Below are 24,051 nucleotides of genomic sequence, written 5' to 3' on the forward strand. Positions count from 1 at the left end.
AGCTACCCTGGGGTTAGTTCCCAGGTATGGATGTTCTGCACTGGTGTTAAGAGGGTGGGGGAGGATACTGGTGTTAATTACCTTGGTTTCAAGCCCTGCTTTAAGATGATGCAAAAATGCCTGTAGGGGTGAAGCAGGGGTGTGACTAGGCTAGAAGGAGGCAGGACCAGGGCATGGCTTCATCAGCATTCTCCCTGCTCAGTTTTGTGAGATAGATGACCTGTCAGCAGTCTCTTGAACTGCATCACTCTCCACAAGTTGTCTTAAAGAGCCAGGGGAAGTGGTGAGAAGGGGCTGAGGCATTTTACAAAAGTTGACTCTTCCCCAATATAGCATGTTTATCGGTCTGACAATTCTGTTCTTTACTATAGTTTCAACCAATTTATCAGGTACTGAAGTTAAGCTTATTGGCCCATAATTGCCAGAATCGCCTCTGGATCTTTTTTCCTGCAAGTTCAGAAGCCCAGCACCTTACTCTCAGGAGCAAACCCAGGCCCCCATTGAAATGATCAAGGAAACTCCAAGAGTTTAAATGTATAGCTTCTAGGCCCTTATTTTCCTTTTTGTGTGTGTAAAGAACAATATGGTTCTTTTAAATTAATTCATGAGATATGGAAACAAATTATAAAAAGGCAGTATGTGAAAGTGGAAAAGTTTTTATTTATCTTAATTTACATCTAAGAATAGACATTTATCCTTGTAATTCTCCAGATTAAGTAACTAACTTGTTTGGTAAAATGTTTTAAAAAAAACCCTTTTAATAAACATGCAAAAACTTTAACCTAATAACTTCTCAATATATGAAAATGACCAGAGAATTGGGTCAGAAATACTTATAAAATTTAAAATGGCTCCCTTGAAACATTTCACTAATTTAAAAAATAGCTGCAGTAAGACTCTCCATTTAATTCAAAAGAATTTAAGACGAGTTTGCCCATCACGTCTTCCAGGGGCTTTTTCAAATGTTAGTCGCCTTTTTTTGAGCTGTGGTACTTGTGCAAAGCCTAAACCTACGAAAGAAAGCGGGGAAATAAGAAAGGAGCGATTAACTACAAAACAATGTCATAGTTGTGTAGACTTGGCAATGATTTTCTCAGTAGTAATAGCAGGCTGTAGCTTTTCCTAGCGTGCTACTGTACAAAGAATGACAAGATTGTAACCAGACTGAGATCTGTACAGATTACTATTTTTAGAATAAATTCCATTAATAGAAGTATCTTCACAAACATCTTGTGACTTTAAATTGGGAATTAATTTACACAAGCAATCTGTGATATACTTAAGGACTGCAACACTTTAGCATGCTTTTAATGTTTCTTTATATTAGATGAGTAATACATTTGAGACTCTTCAATAAATGCGTAATTAGAAATTTTTCATCAGGAACACACTGTTAATGTTCTCAAGTTAAAAATGTCTACACTTAAAATTACAAATAATTTTAAAAGCAAAATATTTGAAAATTTGTTCCTTAATCTTGCATAAGTCTTTCGTGCAGGAGTCTGTTTGTCCCTAGCAATACATAATATGGAAAAACAAAAAAAAACGTAGCTAGGAACTTCATCTGTTACAGAAGAAAAAAATAACTTGGTGCATTGACCCTAAGTGTTTTTAGATTTAATAAAACTTTATCTTCCCACGCTGATTTTTTTAAGGCCTATTTTGATTTTGTAGGAGCTTCTGAAATATGGAAGTTGCATGATATTTTCTTTAATGGGACAATGCTTTGTGAGCTAGTCTTTTATTTTTCCTCATGAATAGTGAATTAAAAATAACTTTTTCTGCCAAGAGCCAAGACAAAACCACGGCTCATCTCCTCCTCTTGCTTTAATCAAGTTTCATCGTTTTATGTATGGATTTGATATGACAGTTCTTGGTATTACACAAATCTGTTCAACTGGAGATCAGTGGTTTTCAGGACAGTGGGATACCTGGAGGCAGGTCATTGGTTCCTACCGAACTGGTTTACGGGAGTTAAAACTTTCTCTTCCGACTAGACAATTTCCTTTACAGTTACTGAAGTACTGCTAACCACCACGCTGTACCTCAGACTTACCCAGGTAGAGAGGAGTAGCAGCAGATTTGTTTACAACTTCCTTATGATCACCTTAATTCCCAAAGGTTGAGAAATAAAAGCAGTGTACCACGTTTCAAATAACTTTTCCCCTGTTCACTGCCAGCTTGCCTTAACCACCCCATGAACAAGATATCAATTAGTTACTCAGGTTTTCATAGATGATTTTGGTGTAATTACTTAGGTATCTCATCAGCTTCACTGGACAATGAAGAGATCAAAATGTAAAATAATTGTAATCAGTTATTACATTTATGAATACTGCAGGACCTCTCCTTGCCCCTGAATGTATTAGGAATATGTCTGGGACTAAATTTTCAAAAATTAGGGGTTAATAAAGAAAGTCGCATGCATGCATCCATATTTAAACATACAATGGTCTTATTTGTACACACAAAGCTGCCAATTCACATATAACAAAACTGATTTAGCTAGTGATTAGTTTGCATGAGGACTTAACCAGGTTTGTCCAAGAATCTCAGCTTTGGTGTTTTTTTAAAAATTTGGTCCATAATATCAAAATTAGATTGTAATTATCATTAATGGGCCAGATTTTGCCACCCTCCTACTTGGGACTTACTTTGCAAGTCATCTTATTGATTTCACTCTCTGAGTAAGGGTGGCAGAGAGAATATTTGAAGAGGAGAGGCATAATTTTTAAAAGGTTCTGTGGCGCATGGTACAATGAGAGTTACTGATAGAGATCAGTAATTACTATTAAATTATTACCTTTAAAATGCCATGGATATGCATTACACTTTACAAAAGAGAGAGACCATGCCTTAAAGAACTTACCACCTAAAATGAGAAAATAAACAGAAGATGGCACACCCAAGGAGGGGATGGGAGAAAGAACAGAGTGAAGACAATAAGGATATGAAGTCTCTTCTGTGAGTACTGTATGTCTTCAGGGTTAACAGGGTATTTTAATATTAATACATACATTAAATTTCATTGAAGAAGTGGGTTTTCAAAAGCACTCAAGAACAGAGAAGGGGTAGGTGCAGGAGGCAAAGCTAAGAAGGGGGCTCCAAGCATAGGATGCTGCATAAAATAGATATCATAACAAATATATGTCAGAGAACACAGTGTCTGGGTGAAATCTTGACCCCATTGAAGTCAGTGGCAAAACTCCCATTCATTTTAATGGGCTCAGGATTTTGCCTTCTGTGGCTGCTAAATTTAACACGACTGGTGAAAACAATTTCAGCCCGGGGTTGTCTTTATCCTAGGTCTATGTTTATTAAAATATATTTGTCAACACTTCTAAAAATAATTCTAGTAAGTTTATTAAATGAATTTCAAACACAGGTCGTGGGAATAAGTAGAAGTTTTGTGAAATCTGAGCACTAGTGCTCTTTCAATATTTTGTCAAAAGAAAAAAAAAAGGAATGATAATTAAAAAAAAACACTATTCCCCATTAGAGTAAAAAATGCACATATTTAAAATGCTAGGAACTCCTGCTTGCATTAAAAATACAAATAATATTTAGAATTTTCTACAAATTAGCTAATTAAAATGAAAGTGCAACTGATCTGTTTTGAAAACTATTTTAAAGAAAAATCTGTGACCTAGTCTTCCAGATATTCTGATTTTTAGTTTAATTAGAGATTAATCTCAGCACTTGTGTGTGATTTTACCACACCTGCTAAAACTTCCTTTTCTGTTAAGTTTGATAATGATGCACTGGGCCTTCTCTTTCCTGAAAACTCTCCAGCTATTTGGTGAAAATTCAGATTACGGTATTCATCTGGGTTTGCAACTGAATCACAGAATCTGAGGTCAGGTGTAAATGAATCCAATGCAAGGCTGGATGGATATTCACTCCAAAGTGTCTCCTCAACCTGAGCTTCTGGACAGCTATATGCCAAGCCTCCAAATTCTCCTTGAAAATTCTTAGAGCTTTGCTGGAATGGAAAGTCATTAAATAAATCTTTTTAGAGACAAGATACTGTGCATGTTTGGAAGCCTAATCAGAATTATAATGCAGCATGAGAGGTGGTCTTTGTACATCAAGTAAATTCTTCTTGATGCAGGGGTTTTCAAACATTTTTTACTGGGACCCCCCTTTGAAAGTATTTCAGGCTGTGACGACCCCCTCCAATAAAGTGTTGACCTAACACCCTCCGCCCCAATACCACGCCACACTTACTTCTGCACTGCTGCTGGCGGTAGCACTGCCTTCAGAGCTGGGCACCTGGTCAGGAGCTGCCACTCTCCAGTCGCTCAGATCTGAAGGCAGCACTGAAGTAAGGGTGGCAATACTGTGACCCGCCCCCACCCCCACAATAGGCTTGTGACACCCTTTTGGATCAGGACCCCCAGTTTGAGAAATGCTTCATTAGACAATACTTCTGCCTTCCCACAGAGAATGTATCTACTAGAGAGGCTTATATTTCTCTATGTATATGCTGTACATCTTTGTGTCCTTTCATGCATTAAAGTAGAGCCTAGAACCTACTATTGACTACATCAAGAGCAGAATCAGTCCCTTGATCCCTGAGAATTCACTATAACTGAGCACTTGAGGCTTCAAAATATAAAAAAAACATATGGTGCCTTCTAAAATGGTAAATAAGGATTTAACTGCATCTTTCTGAATGATCAGCTATAACATTTTCTGAACAGTCATCTTAATTGAGCGATAAAGCTAGGTTTCATTTGCAATGTCACTTAAGATCATTCAAGTATTATAAAGGAGCTGATTGATTTTGATATTTTTCTTTTCTGAAAATGTATCCTTCTTAATTCCGTCCAGGTTCTTCTAAATGTCTAATACCTTAAGATTTCTTCAGATTCTTTTTACCAAGGACACTCTCTTTACCTTGAGAACACAAAGCCCAGCTTTTTCAAACTGTTTTTCTTGGTCCTTGAATTCCTGACAGTATAAGTCTCCTTCTGAGATCTGGTAATGCATTTTGGTAACCCTTATCTTGTCTTGGAGTTTTTCTGGAGGATAATTAATTTCCAGTCGGCCTGGACACAAGTAACAGGATATATAATAATAATATAAGATTTTCAGATTGTTAAACTCACCCCAAATGCAGAAAAGTCAGTGGAGGAGGAAGTTAAAATTTTATTTTAGTTGCTTAGTTAAGAGAGAGGAGTGTTACATATTTTCCAAAGCAAGTTGTTTGGGTCATCTCGGTCCAGGGTGCTCCTTTACAGGATCTTTTGATGAGGGCAGTGATGACTTAGGAATTCTACTGAGGGAGGTTGGGATACTCTTTTTTTCTTTTGTGCTGTAAGGATTAACTGCTTATTGCCAGTAAGTAGTGAGTTTACCGTTAAATTAGATGTACTTTTAAGATTTCTGTTTTAAAAAACCATCAAGGACACTTGGGGCCGAATACAGAGCTCACAGAAGTCATTGGAAAGGCTTCCGTTGAGTTCAATGAACTTTGGATATGGATATGGACACTACCGCTGGGGTTCTCAACCTTTTTCCCCTCCCGCCCGCAACATGATATAAAAACTCCACGGCCCACCGTTTTTTTTTGCATCTAAAGCCAGGGCCGGTGATAGGGGGTAGCAAGCAGGGCAATTGTCTGGGCCCCTGCTACAGGCGCACCTGCAAAGCTACATTGCTCAGGCTTCAGCTCTGGGTGGCAGGGCTAAGGGCCCTGGGCTTCAACCCCCATGTGGTGGGGCTTTGGCTTTCTGCCCTGGTCCACAGCGAGTCTAACGGTGGCCCTGCTTGGCGGACCCCCTGAAACCAGCTCGTGGCCCCCCAGGGGACCCCGGACCCATGGTTGAGAACCACTGCACTACAGCATCTGTCTACATTCTTGTACATTTAAATAAAGTAACTATCTGTCCAGATCTAGAAATTCTTTAACTGATTCAAATTTGCTAAGGACTTTACAGCTTACATTTACATTTGCTGAATATATTATGCCTGTTAAATCAAGTTCTACCAAAGGAACTAATGAAAAAAGTCAGAAGCAGAAGAGACACAGGATGTATCCTCTTCACTGTGTATCTATCTTTTATACCATGGAACCCATTTTAAATGACCATCCAAATGACCAGGAAAAATGATTGCCTAATAAGGGTGGCTTTTAACTACAAGCCAAATAAAACTGACCTGGAAAACAGGGATATTTCAAAGACAGGAAGTTGCCCATTGAGGTGGTCTTTGGTACTGGTTTCAAATTAATTGTTGCAACTCCACTGAAATCAATTAATTTACTTAATTGACTTCAGTAATTTTTATATTGACTATTGACATCACAGTGCTTGATTCACTCCCACCAGAGCAAGTCTGTCTGTGGAACCCTGATAGCAGTAGGTATGCCAGGAGGGGAGTTGCAACAAGCTACTTATAAAATACGCAGGACCAGCTCAGAAAGGATATGCACTGATTCCACACATTTTCTAGGGAGTCTAAGCTGTCTGAGCCTTCAGGCTGCCTTTCCTAGTGGAACCACTAGAGTGAGGGCTGGCAGCACAATCACGTCTGCCTCCAATAGCATAGCTAGCCCAGTAGGATAAACTGCAACCCCCTGGAATCTTGCACAGTAAATCAACTGAAGTCAACAAACTAACACACAGTCTTTCAAGGCTTTGCATAGCGCCCATTACCATAGTATCTAAGCACATGGATTAATCTGACCCTACTGTATATTCTTCATACATACGTACTTGACAATGGTTATCATGTCCCCTCTGTCTTCTCTTTTCCAGACTAAACAAAAAGACTAAACAAAGATTGAAGTTTAGTCAACCTTCCCTCATAGTTCATGTTTTCTAGACCTTTAATCATTTTTGTTGCTCTTCTCTGGACTTTTTCCAATTTGTCCAAAACTTTTCTGAAATGTGGTGCCCAGAACTGGACACAATACTCCAGTTGAGGCCTAATCAGCACGGAGTAGAGTGAAAAATTACTTCTCGTGTCTTGCTTACAACACTCCTGCTAATACATCCCAGAATGATGTTTGCTTTTTTTTGCAACAGTGTTACACTGTTGATTCATATTTAGCTTATGGTCCACTATGATCCCCAAATCCCTTTCCGCAGTAGGCCTTCCTAGGCAATCATTTCCCATTTTGTATGTGCAACTGATTGTTCCTTCCATAGTGGAGTACTTTGCATTTGTCCTTATTGAATTTAATCCTGTTAACTTCATACCATTTCTCCAGTTTGTACAGATTATTTTGAATTTTAATCCTATAGTCCTCCAAAGCACTTGCAACCCCTCCCAGGTTAGTATCGTCTGCAAACTTTATAAGTGTACTCTCTATGCCATTATCTAAATCATTGATGAAGAGATTGAACAGAACCGGACCCAGAACCAGTCCCTGAGGGACTACACTCGTTATGCCCTTCCAGCATGATTGTGAACTCCTGATAACTACTCTCTGGGAATGGCTTTCCAGCCAGTTATGCACCCACCTTATAGTAGCTCCATCTAGGTTGCATTTCCCTAGTTTGATTATGAGAAGGTCATGCAAGACAGTATCAAAAGTTTTACTAAAGTCAAAATATACCACATCTACTGCTTCCCCCCTATCTACAGGGCTTGTTACCCTGTCAAAGAAAGCTAACAGGTTGATATGACAATTTGTTCTTGACAAATCCATGCTGACAGTTACTTATCACATTATCTTCTAGATGTTTGCAAATTGATTGCTTAATTATTTGCTCCATTATCTTTCCGGGTACAGAAGTTAAGCTGACTGGTCTGTAATTCCCTGGGTTGTCCTTATTTCCCTTTTTATAGATTGGCTCTATATTCCCTGCTTCATATTTATTTTTATTCCCTTAACTTCACTAACCTTCTGACTGCAGCCGTTCCTCTTGTTTGGCTCTATTATTCTCTTGCACATAACACAGTAATTTTTCGATCATAAACACTGCATCGATTATGGCACCAGGAGGACCTTTAATCTTTAATCTTGCTTTTCCACCAACCACTTCTTCGAATATGGATACACCGAAACGCTGCAGATGAGAAAGTTCTGCATGCTCTCTTTTGCTAAGGTTAAAAATGTGATTGTTTTCTATAACAATAAGGTGACTTTCCTGGACTTGCATTATGTCTTCAATCCATATTTTTGCTGCTTCCAGTTTTTCAGAGCAGTTCCCAATAAGTTCAATGGCTGGTCCAGTTTTTTGATTTTCTATTTCAGCTTGTCTGTCGGAGCGTGACCCTGTAAGAAGTACAGTTTATACAAGTACAATCAGTAGACTGAAAAGTTCACAAGTGCTGTCACAAATCTCTATATGCAGCCTTCAGACTCTGCAGCACAAGGAACCTTACTGCCTTTCTGGTATGTTCAGAATGGGGATATTATGACAGACACTAAGGGGTAGATTTTTAAAGATACAAATGGCAGTTGGGCATCTAACTCCCATTAACTTTCAATTTTGCCTTTGAAAATCTCCCTGTAAGGGCCTAATTCGGATTGATTTAAGTGGGTCCAGGATTTGCCCATAGTAATAATACAGTTCCAATCCAGATGTATAAACATCATTATATTTTGAAGTCAAATTAAATGGTAGTTGTTCTTCTGTGAACCATTTAGAAACTTGTTCTTAATTTTCATGTTTTCCCACATTCTTCTAATGGGTGGTTTAAGCAGAAGTTGCTATTTCAGGAGATACTGGAGATCATTAAATTAAATATTTACACAGACTGAAAATGTTAATGTTGCTTTTAAGTCTCTACTTAGGACCGTTTTTGTGTTAAGAGAATACATTGTAGTTCTCAGGGAAAATGAAGGAGAAGACACTGTCCTATTTACAAAGAAGCCCTTTTTTTTAAATCCCTGCTGGTGTTTGGCTCTGGATAAATGAGTACCTTTTGCATTTTAACTACATCTGTGTTCTCCCTGTGTTTTTTTTTTTTTAAGTAGGATGTAAATCAGTGCTAAAATCAATGTGTTTCACTCACACTGGCGTTGCATTGGCTAGTTAGAATATGTTTTAAATGACAACAATCTCAGCTTGACATAAAGAGTCCACTGATGGAAATGGTAAGGGGCTGGAGTGCTGCCCGCAATAATTTGAACATTGGAGACACAATGCAAACACAACTCCCCTGCCTGCAAGGAGGGAAGGAATGTCACCCATCACATCATCCTCACCTTCCTTGAACTGAAATTTTACCCTTTGGTGCCAGGGGCCCAGTCACATGAAGTACTTTGTGCCGTCAACTCCCACTGATTGCAGTTGGTAGTGATGGCCCTAACCAAAAGTTGAACAAAACTGTGCTGCAAATTTAAAGTGGTAACTGAAGACAGGGCACTGCCTACTGCAGGGGAACTTTTTACTGTGTTAATTAACCTTATACAATAAGCTCTGGAACTCTGTAGTAGCTACAATGCACTCAGCCAGGGTCCCCCAAGTTTAATTTATTTTTTTTTAAAGTTAAAAGTCAGGTGCACTAAACTTCTGGGCCTGGTTCTAGGAAAACTCTGAGAAAACCCCCCCCAACAACTTTCATCACCACCAGGTTGAATAGGGACAGCTGTGTTCATGTCCTCTCAGCAGCTGGCATCTGATAAAGCTGTCTACTATAACCTAGCCGGGTTTTCTCTCAAATCAACTAATTATGATGATTTTCACAAGGACCCCTTTCAGATTAATTAGAAACTACAACACAGGGCACGATTCAGCCCTGGTTTATGTCTGCAGCAGGGGACCTCTTCCCTCCCTCCCTCAGAGGTGGGGTGTCGCAGTGGGTGAATCAAACCCCACCATACCTAACAAAGGGTTCTGTTGGTCTTTCTCTTGATTTGAACTGGTTAAAGTTTATTTTTGTTCATTGGATCAGTGACAATTAACTAGGCTGAGGAGAGAACTGGTTAGATAATTTCATGGCCACTAACTAGACTTGTAGCCACAGTATACACAAGGGTGATTAAAACTTGTGCTTCAGGGTCAGAAAGGAACTCCTCTTGCCCCAGAAAAGGCACTGCACAATTATTGGAGCCCAGAAGGGTCATCTTCCTCTGAAGCATCAACTACCCAAAGATTGCTAAGGGAAGCAAGGACCTGAGCCTGGTATGACAAATCCTGTTTGCATAAACTGGAAAAAAAGTGTCAAAGCACAACAGTTAGAACCTTCTTTATCATACCCATTAGCTCCTTAAATAGAAGGAACTGGGATGCAGATGATTGATTAGAGAGAATAATTGATAACTGTCATAGTTTAGCTTCCTCCAGTCTATATTCACAGTTAAGAAATCCTCCTTTTGAGCTACCAAACCCTAAGATCAGTTGTATTCTCAGCACTCACACATAACATCAATGTGAATGCCATGGGTCTTTCAAGGGGCAAAAGACTGCAAAGTGTCTGAAGAGTTGAATAGTTCGCTCAACAGTTACATTTTTGTGTACATGAATGAGAATCTGATAAAAGTCAAAAGCAATCTAATTAAATATTATCATAACACTAAAACAAGTTTTGCAAAACACAACTTTATTAAAGGTAACATATTTTCCCCATTATACCCAAACCAGTCTTGTCTTTTTCTCTCTCTTATCCCCCAGTTTGACAGGCAATGAAACAGAATAAAAAAATTAAATGCAGAACTCCTATGTGATGGTTTCACCCCCAGATAATAGATGTTTATTAGGAGAATATAATTTTCAGAACCTTATTCATCCTTTGTGCTTCTTACTTACCCAAATAATCCCTTGTGTTGCATTCCATGTCTTCTATCAGTTTGTTTTTTGCTGAATCTAACTTGGTTTGGAAAGCCTTGAAAAAGAAAGATTTAGAATCAGTTCACAGCCAGCTATGTATCAAACCACTAACAAGTGAACAGAGTCTGTCTCTCCAGATTTCTGTTAGGTAAGCAATTTTAGTCAATCTTTTTTCACACAGGGCCTAATGGTGGTTTTCTATGCTAAGCCTGGTTCCAGGGTTTTGTACAGGGACATGGATGGCATCTTCTCCAATTCCATCTGCAGGCAGTATGTGGGGAACTCAGGCAGCCAGGCTATGGCAGCTATTACAGCTTATGGGCAGGAGTAGAAACTGCCCATAAGCTACTCTCTTCTGCTTGCGGTTTTATGCTGATGGATCCATGCTGTGCATTGATGCACTGACTATCCCCCTACCTAACTCACAGTCACAAAGCTCCTCTCCATAGCCTCATGTTGAAAGCCACTGAGGTGCACTGCTCTGTGCTGTGCAGTGGGTTTGGGCTTCCTGCAGATTGGCGTCCCTGAGCAGTGAAAATACAACATTCATGTTGTTTTTTTAGCCTTGAAGGCCTGTGGCGGGGAGAGGACAGGCTTTGGCACATTAGTGAAACAGCTGGCAGTGTGAGCATGTGGTCCAAGGAAACAGAGACAAATTACAACCAAATATAATTTGTCAGAGTTCTGGTGTATGGAAAAATGATAAAAATAATCTTCAGACAAATACCGAGAAAAGTACATTGTAAATTAATACTACACTAGAATACAAGATTTTACACTGAGCTATACTGACAAAAAGGTGAAGAAACTGCACAGCAGGTCTACAGCATAGATGAACAAAAGTCAATTAATTAAAATTGGAAATTCTTATTGTAAATACTTCTAAAATGGAGGGGCAACTTCAGAGTTTAGATGCAAGGTGCTGTAAGTTACATGTCAATGAGAGGGCGTAAGTTGGTTTATTTGAACCTAGAAGTCAAAATTGATGTAACCTACACATCAATCGCATAGAAGAGATGGTGTATCAGGAAAAGCAACTAACACGAAAGAGGAAGAAGGCAGGAGTGGCTATACCTTTTTTCTGTCCTTCAGCATGTAAGTTACACTAAGACTCCCTTACACTCAGTTACTGATACCACATTACATTTCACATCTGAATTTGGTCCTGAGTATGATTCAATTGTCCATGATAGCCTTTTAGAGCAGAAGTAAGAGCATAATGTTACCTTTTTACCAGTCCACTCTATTGCTTTGTATGTTACTTTTGCTACAGTATACAGGCTCACTCCTCACCTGCTGAAGTCAGTGGGAGTTTTGGGTTCAGAGAGAAAACGAGCAAACCTTATGTATGGATACCTAACACAGCCATATATAAATCACTTGGGCCAAATTCTCTGCTGGCATAAACTGGTACAGTTCCATTGAAATCACCAACAGAGAATTGGCCTCCTGTCTACAGCCTTTTCTACCATGGAAGGCCAAGCCCTTTGTGACAAGACATTGCCATGGGAGATGATGTGACAGAATTTGCTAAATGCATTTCCTGTGGCTTAACTTCAGTAAAAAGTCCCCACTAAGTGGGGAGCAGCACCTTCACTGTATGCTCCCTACCAGCCCCAGGACATACACCGGAGGCTTGCTATCTATTTTTACAAATGATATGTCTAGTTTGGTATATGAAGTACTTTAGCTTATAGCAATACACAGAAACTTTCTTCATGGCTATTGTGGGTTCTTCTACTAACTTATAGTTAATGCTAAGTTTTACCTTATAGACATAACTGTCATTTGGATGGATCACAAAATACACATCTGTCTTCTTCCAAGGATGTTCCTTTGCAAAGCTTAAAACTTTGTCAATCATAATATCTGCCACTTCATCATTTGGCAAATTTAACACTCCAGTCCCAATTGCAGGGAAGGAAATTGAGGGAAGTTGATACTCCTGAATCTTAAGCAAACATCTTGACATTGCAGTTTTTAGTCCCTGCAGAAAAAAAGGAGAGTTTTTAGACCTCACTTTACTTTTTGACCTGAAAAAGAGAAGTGAAAATCCACTGTAACTGAATGTCACCTTGCATGAATCACTACTGCTTTGTGAGGACCATACTATGTGGAGCACAGACTTGCAGGCAAGATTGTATCCTTTTGTCAATATGAATTTCTCACAATATGGAGGAAGTTTTTGTAACTCAAACAGAAATTCCTTCTGAAGAGATAGGCCTGCTTTTTCCAGAATTGCTTTTGAAATGTTTCCTCTTGAGAGATCATCATTCATGACCACAGAATTAACAATAACTGCAGTCTGGAAGAAAAGAACACAAGCTTTCAGTATATTTCACTTCAGCTAAATGCATATTTTATCTGCACTGCAGTCAGATCCCCACTTCAAATGTACCTGTGCAGCTGGTGAAGTTTTTCCTTATTAAAAATACCATCCCACCCAGACACTCCCCCTTTTAAGGTACATCTTCACTGCATGCTTCTTTCGGCAGTGTGTAGAACACATACCAGCATACCCCCCGCCCCACCTGGGTATAACTAGCAGTGTTGCTGGTAAGGCATGTAGAGTAAAAAACATAGTTGAAGCCTGTGGATATGTACATAAGTATATCCCTTAAACACTTTCTACTCACCCAAGCTGTGCCTCCCCGTCTACACTGGTATTTTTATCTGCTGAAACTTTCCCGCTCTGTCTCCCCCTACCAGAGCCTTTCATTGACAGGAGTACACACCGCAGCAGGTGGTGGAAACAACAGGCTTTTTGGTGTGGTGCACAGCTACACGTAGCCTACATGCCACTGACAATGGTGCATAATATAAATGTAGCCTTAGAGTAGTAAGCTCTGCCAGCCACACTAATAGTCCTCGCCATCTTGTGTACTCAGGAGGAATTGCAAAATTATGGCTGCCTTCTGTACAGGAGCACTGTGGGAGGATGGAAATCCGAGCTTTTTCCTTCTGCCCATCACGTACTCCCTAGGGCTGCTATAATTTGGAACTGAATTTGAGAAATGCAAAACTTTTGCTTATGGTATTTTGATCACAGAGATAATGAGTTGAACCTTAGCTTGATTGTTTAAGAGTAATTAAAAATACAAGGCTCTCGGCTACACCCATTCAGTTGCTCGGAAGGAATGTAACTTTTTATAGTCAGTCGGTAGAATTTCTCCCCCATCAACCAAAGGTCATAATTGCTGCCCTTTATTTCCACATCTATAAAAACAAACTTCGTAAGGAGTCAAGATGTTTCTTTAACACACAAAGTATGGAACATTTTGTAAAATACAGTATTTGTTAGAAACAAACTATCATTAAAGCTTTGATGCAGCTACCAGTCTAATCACCCTTTCTGGTTTGCCCATAACTAGGATTGCCATATTTTTTACCAGATTTTCCAGTTATAATAAGTGAAATAAGTCTATTTAAATCTTAAATCTGGTTAAAGATGATATTTACATTGTTTTTAGAAAATATCTTCAACTGTTGCAGTATATGCTGAATGCCTCAATAGTGAAAGAGGAGCATTCGTCCCATTCCTGAAAAAAAAGCAGGATCCATAGAATTATAGGACTGGAAGGGACCTCGAGAGGTCATCTAGTCCAGTACCCTGCACTCATGGCAGAACTAAGTATTATCTAGACCAGGGATGGCCGACCTGAGCCTGAGAAGGAGCCAGAATTTACCAATATACATTGCCAAAGAGCCACAGTAATACATCAGGTTTTAGAGTAGCAGCCGTGTTAGTCTGTACTCACAAAAAGAAAAGGAGTACTTGTGGCACCTTAGAGACTAACAAATTTATTTGAGCATAAGCTTTCGTGAGCTACAGCTCAGTTCATCGGATGCATTCAGTGGAAAATACAGTAGGGAGATTTATATACACATAGAACATGAAACAATGGGTATTACCATACACACTGTAAGGAGAGTGATCACTAAAGATAAGCTGTTATCAGCAGGTAGGGAGGGTGGGGGGAAGGAAGAAAATCTTTTGTGGTGATAATCAAGGTGGGCCATTTCCAGCAGTTGACAAGAACATCTGAGGAACAGTGGGAGGTGGTGGTGGGGGAAATAACACGGAGAAATAGTTTTACTTTGTGTAATAACCCATCCACTCCCAGTCTCTATTCAAGCCTAAATTAATTGTATCCAGTTTGCAAATTAATTCCAATTCAGCAGTCTCTCCTTGGAGTCTGTTTTTGAAGTTTTTTTGTTGAAGAATAGCCACTCTTAGGTCTGTAATGGAGTGACCAGAGAGATTGAAGTGTTCTCCGACTGGTTTTTGAATGTTATAATTCTTGACATCTGATTTGTGTCCATTTATTCTTTTACATACAGACTGTCCAGTTTGACCAATGTACATGGCAGAGGGCCCCCCCGATTCCTTTTGGTAATAGCTCATCTTAAGTGATAACTTTCCCTACAATGTGTATGGTAACACCCATTGTTTCATGTTCTCTGTGTATATAAATCTCCCCACTGTATTTTCCACTGAATGCATCCGATGAAGTGAGCTGTAGCTCACAAAAGCTTATGCTCAAATAAATTTGTTAGTCTTTAAGGTGCCACAAGTACTCCTTTTCTTTTTAGTAATACATCAGCAGCCCTGCATCAGCTCCCCCTGCTCCCAGCACCTCCTGCCCACCGACAATCCCACTGGTCAGTGCCTCCTGCTCCCTCCACACACCTTCCCATCACCTGTTTTGTGGCGTGCAGGAGGCTCGGGAGGGAGAAAGAGGAGTGAGGGCATGGCAGGCTCAGGGGAGGGGACGGGAAGGGGGTGGAGTGGGGGCAAGGCCTGTGGCAGAGCCAGGGGTTGAGCCGTGAGCACCGCCTGGCACATTGGAAAGTTGGTGCAAATAGCTCCAGCCCCGGAGTCGGTGCCTATACAAGGAGCTGCATATTGACTTTTGAAGAGCCGCATTTGGCTCCGGAGCCACAGGTTGGCCACCCCGATCTAGACCATCCCTGACAGGTGTTTGTCTAACCTGCTCTTAAAAATCTCCAATGATGGAGATTCCACAACCTCCCTAGGCAATTTATTCCAGTGCTAACCACTCTGACAGTTGGGAATTTTTTCCTAATGCCCAACCTAAACCCCCTTTTCTGCAATTTAAGCCCATTGCTTCTTGTCTTATCCTCAGAGGTTAAGAAGAACAATTTTTCTCCCTCCTCCTTGTAACAACCTTTTATGTACTTGAAAACTGTTATCATATCCCCTCTCATTTTTCTCTTTTCCAGACTAAACAAACCCAGGTTTCTTAATCTTCTCTCATAGGTCATGTTTTCTAGACCTTTAATCATTTTTGTTTCTCTTCTCTGGACTTTCTCCACTTTGTCCACATCTTTTCTGAAATGTGGCATCCAGAACAGGACACAATATTCCAGTTGAGGCCTAATCAGTGCAGAGTACAGCGGAAGAATTACGTCTCGTGTCTTGCTTACAACACTCCTGTGTGATGTGATAGGAGCTAGGAGAGTAAACTTCTAGGGGATACATGAAAAAAAAGTTAACTATTAAAATATTATATTAAAAAAGTAAATGTTAACATAACTTTATTGTATTGACTGTCCTGACTATCCGTTGTTTTCTCCTATTCTCTCATAACAGGGCTCACTCACACTTTTCATAACTCAATAGTATTATTATAAGAAGAGATCTGGGTATATAATGTATTGGTCCACTGATTCTAATGTTGGGTGGCTAAAGGCAAAAGGACAAGATGCACGTTTACTGGATCAATACAACATGCCTTCTAATCTCCTTGTGTCCAATCCTGCAAGGTGCAGGAATGCAATGCCATGCTCAGCACTTCACAAGATCAGGCGCCATTGGGAAGACTTACTTCCTGATCTTCAATGTGTCCTCTTATGATGTGTAGGCAGAGACCATTGATTGTGATGGAATCTGAAAGCCAGTTCGCTGAAGCTGGTGGAGTCTCCTGAAGTGCGTTGAGGTCACTCCTGCCCAGCAACTCTTCACAGGCCTTTCTCATTGCTGTAGCTGTGGATTCAGCAATGTTCACCAAGTGGATTTCTTTGAACCAGCCAAATAATGGAGCCAGCTCAACAAAATTCTTTACAGTCCGTACCATCACATGAGCACATAAATCTAGTGGGAAGCCAAAAATTCCTGAGCTCACTGCAGGGATTGCAACAGACTTTATATTATTCTCTGGAGTATTAACATATTTCAGGACATTTATAATGGCTGTCTCAAGCAAGTGACAACATCTCTCACTTTCATTTGCAGACCATCTTGGACCTACTGTGTGGATAACTTTCTTACAAGAAAGCCTGCCTCCGCCTGTCACTGTTATCTGGCCAATGGTGAGAGTTCCATGGCGCTCAATGTAACGTTTACTCCCTTGCTTAATTTCTGGCCCACCAGCTTTCACCAGGGCAAGAGCAAGGCCTCCAATATGGTGCAGATGTTCATGGGTTACATTCACCAAAGCATCAGCATTATGTCTTGTCATATCATCCATCCAAACAGATATCTCAATTCCTTCTTTCAGGCTTTTCCTGTATACTTCAAGGGGACATCTTATAGTCTTAAGGAGAGACATGCAACCAAACTTCTTTTCAATAAGGTCACGTAGACAGCTCTCTCTTCTTGTAAGGATTTCATAAACATCTTTACTGATGGGAATTGTTAAGTTCTCCTCTGTATCCTTGCTAGACACTAGATAATAAATCAATTTGAAGAGAAATGCAGTAATCCAATGAAAACACATTTTTAATGCAAAACATATTTTAAAGCTTTCAATCATTTTTTAAATTGAGTTGGGACGATAAAGGAAAATTACTTACTGATCATTCCTTTTGTCATAGTCTTCTCTTCTCCTATTCTACCTTAGAGACACAGCAAGGACAGATAGTTTGTGGCTCCCTTTACCAGTAAAGCAAGGAGGCAAAGGCCGTACAAGTGAGAGCTTCCCTATAGAAGCCCCAGTCTGGCCCCATTCTTGCCCATGTCAGCCATGACTAACTCTCCTCTTAACCCAGCCAGGCCAATTCTTTGTCTCCTACATCAAAGTGCAGCCTATGAGGACACTGTTGTATGGGCCAGTTTACAACTTACACCCTCACCTTTGTTCCAATCAGATGCCATTCCCTGACTTCCTAGGAGAAACTCTTCTTTCTTCCTCTGTCCATATGGACTTCCTGTCTGGACCCTGGGTCATCCCATTATCCCACCCTTCCAGGCCTTTTCTCTTTCCCTCCCTCCTTCCAATCCAATCCAAATCACCACTGATGAGAATTTCAGAGACGTGGGAAGCCCATTTTGATTGTGAAGAACAGAAAAGGCTAAGCATCAATATTTTGGAGCTGCCAGATATCCACCTCATCCTACAAACCTGTGGACACTTCGTTTTCCAGTCCCAGTTTTTAACCCAATAAGCTCACTCTTTAGTTCTGCAGCTTCTCAGAGGCCCTTCCTTTTTCCCACAGCAGAGCGTCCACATTCTCCCTACAAGTTTTAACTTTAAGTAGCGCAGCAGGAGAATAAAATGGGCCACCATCTCACCGTTTCACATAAGACACCAAACAGCTTTCAGATCAACATTTTTTTTATCACAACCCACTGAGAGTGAATCTCAACTAGCAACATAGAACTGCAAAGTTCTTTATACCATTAAAATATTATATAACCCCTGAGTTATATAATCCTCTGTATTAGTAGATTTTTATAGAACTACATACAGGAGATCTCTTGTTAACTTGTTTGTGTAAATCCTTACAATTTGCATGAGTTTACCATACTTTCCATCTGAGCTACAGTATCTAGTTCTCCTCTCAGTTATAGTCTAAAAATAGACTGTTTTGCATCTCATTGTTACTAAGGTGCACTGAATTTAAACTAAAAACAAAAGGAGTACTTGTGGCACCTTAGAGACTAACAAATTTATTTGAGCATAAGCTTTCGTGAGCTACAGCTCACTTCATCGGATGAATCCGATGAAGTGAGCTGTAGCTCACGAAAGCTTATGCTCAAATAAATTTGTTAGTCTCTAAGGTGCCACAAGTACTCCTTTTGTTTTTGCGAATACAGACTAACACGGCTGCTACTCTGAAACCTGAATTTAAACTGTTTTTCATCCAGGCATTTTTTCTTTAGCATACCTGTACTGTACTTTTACAGGTGTGGGGAAATCATGTAAAACTAATTAAACATAAAATTGACATCCTCGTCCAGGTTGTTCATTTTGGTTTACTTTCAACTAAACCATGTACATGCTTTCAAGTGTACTTATTTTAGCTGCAATGAAATTTAAGTTCAAAGAAGAAGGGAATAAATTCATAAATTCTTATTTGCTCCATAAAGTGAAAAGAAAGCTTACCTGAATCGTAATCCTCCTTAATGGTCTCTGGTGGTGAGATTCTGGTTTCATAATTCACATGGTTTGATACCAAAGAAAATACATCTGAATCACTCTGTTTTAAGAGTGAGGAACTAGCTTCTCTCTCTGTTCCCACATTTTTCAGAAAAGGAAGGTACTGCTGACCACTGATATTATGGTCTGTCTCAAAGCAACTGACCTGTCCACAGTAAGGCAGCAAAGATGTTAACTTGCTGTGCCTCTCACTTGATCTCAAAGGAGAACAAGAATCATTTTTGTAATAATTTAAGGACTGACTTGGGCTGTTCTGTATGTTGTCAAGCAATTCTGAATACTGATAATCTCCTTGAATATTGGAGAGCAAAGACTTGGAAAATGAAGCCTGAGGAAAGGTCATGTTGAAGCAGCTCCATTGTTCTTGGGGTGATATGGTTTTCTTGGGTGATTTTGGAGGAATGGAAGAATTTAGGTTGTACAAAGAAGTGATGTCACAAAAATGCTAAAATGAAAGGAACAGACTTAAGGAATGTTTATGGTAGAATTCAACACTATAAAATCCAAATATGAAAAAAAGTTAACTTAGTTTTCAAGATCCTAAGATCTAGATATATTTATCTGTCTGCCAAAAAGAAAAAGTTACCATTTCTCTGGTGCCCTTTCTGCACTAACGGGGGCATGGAGTATTTCATGCTGTGAGAAGATTTAATGGACAGGGGAGAACCAGATGAAAAGAAGAAAATGTAAAAGGAAAAAGGTGAGGAAACATTTCATTGTAAAAAGCCCCAAAATTAAGATTAACATTAAAGTAAACATAGGCTCTAGGTCAGGAGTGGGCAAACTTTTTGGCCCGAAGGCCACATCTGGGTATGGAAATTGTATGGCAGGCCATGAATGCTCACAAAATTGGGGGTTGGGGTGCGGGAGGGTACTCTGGGCTGGGACCGAGGGGTTTGGAGGGTGAGAGGGGGTTCAGGGCTGGGGTCAGGGGGTTGGGGTGTGGGAGGGTGTCAGGGGTGCAGGTCTACACAGAGGCACAGCCAGGCAGCTCTGCGTGCTCCCTGTCCGCAGGTGCCACCCCTGCAGCTCCCATTGGCCGCGGTTCCCGGCCAATGGGAGCTGTGGGGGTGCTGCTTGGGATGGGGGCAGTGAGTGGAGCCCCCTGGCTGCCCCTAGGCGTAGGAGCCAGAGAAGAGACATCCTGCTGCTCTCCCCGGAGGGAGCGCCGGAGCAGGGCAAGCCCTGGATTCAGCTCCGCAGCGGGAGCTAGAGGGCTGAATTAAAACATCTGGAGGGCCGGATGCGGCCCCCGGGCCATAGTTTGCCCACCCCTGCTCTAGGTAATAAAAGACACCTTGTTCTGAACACTCCAGAGAAAATGTTGATGGTTGGGGTATACACTGCCCCTCTTGAGTAACACTTTTAGAAGCCTCCAACACTGATGTAAAGGGGATCCAACTCAATGGTTAAATATTAGTATATATGCCAATTCAGATATGAATAAAAATACTCTAAAGCAATAAGGACTAATGCAGCTGGCAAGCAATGAAAAAAACATAATAACTTAGTTATCTGATTAGTTTTTAAAATAATATTAGAAAATATAAACATATAACCTCAGAAACCCTTATTTACTACACAGACAGCAGGACTGCTAGTAAAATATATAAATTCACTATGCCCAACCTTTAAAACTTTTTCTGGAACCTCAGGCAGGAGTTCCTGAAGTTGGTCAAAAGTTGCCAACAACAGCCACTTCAGTGAAGACCCCTTCTTTAGCAGGAGCTGAGCTACTAGAGGGTTTATACATGGAAAAGTAAGCAAACACTTCTCTGCCTGGGGGGAAAAAAGTCACTGTCAGCTTCCAAAATGATCCATTTGGGACATTCAGCTTGCTCTGTCATTAGAAGGCAAAGAGAATATCATCTTTATATAATCTCTGGACACAGAATCTGTCACAGAACCACAATTCTGAGCAGGCAGGCCTTGTATACACCACCTAAACATCTATAAATAGAATATCTTTCTAGTGGGGGAACAAATTATGCACAACTGTATGGTAAGAAAGGTGTATAGGAAGATGAAAGTAACAGCTCTATACCTAAGGTTAACAACAATGATCCATTTAATCTGGATTTTCAACACACATTCCAAATTTACTTACTTTGGACCCAAAAAGTCACATGTTTACTCTCAGGTTAGAATAGATTTTTTTTGCCTCAAGTTCAAGGGAAACTGCCCAAGCTGTGTGTTGTACTCTACATAAGGCCCTTCATTTTCAGGTTTTATATGGCTTAAAAATTTCTGGGAATTTAGGGGGAAGCGAGGGGTGCCCGGTACTCACGGGCGGCAGCAGTTGGGAGGTCTGGGCTGCCAGGATCCGGCTGCCTGCACATCTTGGTCCCCACCTCAGCAGAAGTAGATGAGCTGTGCTTAAGGCCTGGAGTCAGGAGGTGGCTCTGCCCGACAGGGAAAGCAAATGGGGACTATCACCCAGCTCCCCTGCCCATCATGGTCCCCCACTACACACTGGACTAGCTGGCAGGGACCCACCTGATAGGGGAGCCCCCACTCTCGGCTGCAGGGGCTCAGCTCCTTTCCCATCTTGTCATCTCACTTCCCCATGCATATAGGCTGATCAAGCATGTAAATATCTATAATCATTATCTGATGAGTAAATAAACAAACTTACTGTCTTGGGCTCCATACTGCAAGCACGTGACGAGTCCCATTGACTTTAATGGTATAAAATACATACTTATAGTTAAGCGTATGCTTAACTGCTATGTTGGCTTGGAATCTAAGTGTTCAGAACCCTGCAGGATTCAGCCATTGTTCTGTAATCTGGCTCAGTTTAGTTAGCTTTTAGAATTTGGTGCACAGGATTATAGTGTCACAATAAACAGGATGAGTCTTTTCCAGCCAAGATATTCAGATTGATTTGCTCCCTGGGATATTCTACTGCCTCTTAACACTGAGGATGAATCCCTTTTCCAGCACAGCTGCCCCTGAAATCACTGGGGAATGAAAATTGCATCTACTTGTGCCTGTATGGATGATTCAGGCCCATTGTGTTTATATTTGACAACAAAACAATAGAAAACTGGAATAATGAAAACAACCTAGCATTTTAAATTGCTTACAAACAGTAAAAGAACTGCTACACTTAGCACAAACAAACCTCAGATGGCAAGATAGAAAGCCAGGATTTGTCCAACCATTCATGAGGATTTGTTTTAGAAGACATCAAAATGTTGTCAGAAATCTGACGAATTAACAATGCTGTCTCTTCAACCCCTGGCACAAGAGCGACCTAAAATAATGTAAAATACTTTAGCTCAAAAGTTATACTTATACATTGGTTTGCAGCAAGCAAGAAACTAGAAAACTTAAAGATGGTCTTGAAGCCAAAGGCCCATAGCCATTAAAATTGTTCCATGCAAGTGATATGAAGGGCTATAGCCTCCATCTTCAGCCCTACACACTGGCTCTGGATTACTCCAACTTTATGTAGGTAAAATTAATTTCACTTCAACACCTTTTAGATATGATCAAGTATGTAGCTATATCAATTCTCCCTTTCAAAAAAGGTAATTCTTGTGAGCCTAAATTTGATATGTTATAGTAAAGTTGTAATAAGTTCCAGGAATTCAGGATATTTAGCATTTTGAATGCCTAAGTAATTTTCTAGTGAATTACTGAACATACATATTGAATTGTACAAGGACAGACTTTCAGATATGTCATTTCCCTACAGCTAATTTGACTAGGATAACTTTGCAGCAGATTTTAATGTATCTGTGACTTATCTTTGCAATTTATTTTATGCATTTATATCAGCTAGTCACACATACCAACTTGATGAATCACAAAAACTTTCCCCTCTTATTTTAATTTCTACTACTCCAAATATTGGTAAAATTGTTATAGGAAAAAAACATTTTTATAAATTTTCTTCTTAGTACACAATGGATAAAATTTCTTCTTAGTACACTTAGTATATCCCTCTGCCCAAATTATAAAGTTTGCTAGTGAAATGACACCCGTAAAGAAAGCTTTTTTTCTCTTTTAAAACAATAGATTTGTCTCTGAAGAATCTTGTAAATCACCATCTTTAGTATCTTTTTATAAACAGTGACATTGACTTTGACTTGTGAGTCAAAATGTAGAAGCCACACCACACTACAAAAACTAAGATAATACAGCTGTGTTCACATACACAATAATGGATTGATAAAATTATATTTTCTGAGTATTATGACCTCTAGTGGTAAAACAGCTGGGTTCACATACACAATACTGGATTGACAAAACTATATTTTTTGAGTATTATGACTTCTAGTGGTAAAACACAGCTATTTCTGATTCTTAGTATAAGCCCTATTCAATGTCCATTGAAATTAATCCGAGCCTCATCCAATGGCAGTGATCATGCTCCTACACCTCATTTTAATCAGGTATTTAAATTTAAACTATTTCATAAGTTTGATTTTGAGTACATGCTTTATCAAATGTTTTGGTAATGGCATAGAGGTGGTTTTATGATACTGAAGGTAAAAGTAGACTTACGGACATCTTTACTAAAGAAATTACCTTCACTTCAAAGTCTTCTGATTTCTGTGAAAATGGAACCAAAGCAGCATAAATTAAGGATAGATGATGCAGAGTCTTTCCTGTGAGGCTATACCTGAAACAGAATTGCATTATACTCGCTATAAATACACTGTACAAGGGGCAGCTTTCGCTTGGGTTCAATTGCACCTACAGAAAATCATGAAACTAAGGGTGCCGAAACTGAGTGGCACTGTGACCCTGTGTGCCACGTCATAACACCTGGAGTGGGGCAGTAAGCCCAAGCCCAGACCCACAGGACTGGGCTGTGGCTGTGGGGTGAGTGAGGGGCAGGCTTGCTCGCCAGGCCATCACCCCTACCTCCGGGGTTCTCACCTCTGCACTAGGCTGTGGGTATTTACTGGATT

At 40.1% G+C, this 24,051-nt stretch overlaps 1 protein-coding gene across 1 annotated transcript in view; it reads right to left on the reverse strand.

Moving 5' to 3' along the window:
• Positions 1-495: 495 nt before the first annotated feature.
• Positions 496-24,051, reverse strand: part of SHOC1 (shortage in chiasmata 1) — a 129,302-nt gene continuing 105,746 nt past the window's right edge. Inside the window, exons 24-35 of the mRNA XM_043514997.1 lie at positions 23,666-23,759; positions 22,254-22,385; positions 20,759-20,908; positions 19,076-19,574; positions 16,577-17,415; positions 12,802-13,032; positions 12,496-12,714; positions 10,707-10,782; positions 7,853-8,227; positions 4,900-5,051; positions 3,721-3,982; positions 496-1,010 (exon numbers count right to left, since the gene is read on the reverse strand). Of these exons, the coding sequence (XP_043370932.1) occupies positions 910-1,010; positions 3,721-3,982; positions 4,900-5,051; positions 7,853-8,227; positions 10,707-10,782; positions 12,496-12,714; positions 12,802-13,032; positions 16,577-17,415; positions 19,076-19,574; positions 20,759-20,908; positions 22,254-22,385; positions 23,666-23,759 (3,130 nt within the window). The 3' untranslated portion in view covers positions 496-909. The remainder of the gene's footprint in view (positions 1,011-3,720; positions 3,983-4,899; positions 5,052-7,852; positions 8,228-10,706; positions 10,783-12,495; positions 12,715-12,801; positions 13,033-16,576; positions 17,416-19,075; positions 19,575-20,758; positions 20,909-22,253; positions 22,386-23,665; positions 23,760-24,051) is intronic.

The sequence above is a fragment of the Dermochelys coriacea genome, chromosome 5 (assembly GCF_009764565.3).
Source record: "Dermochelys coriacea isolate rDerCor1 chromosome 5, rDerCor1.pri.v4, whole genome shotgun sequence".
NCBI lineage: Eukaryota > Metazoa > Chordata > Testudines > Dermochelyidae > Dermochelys > Dermochelys coriacea.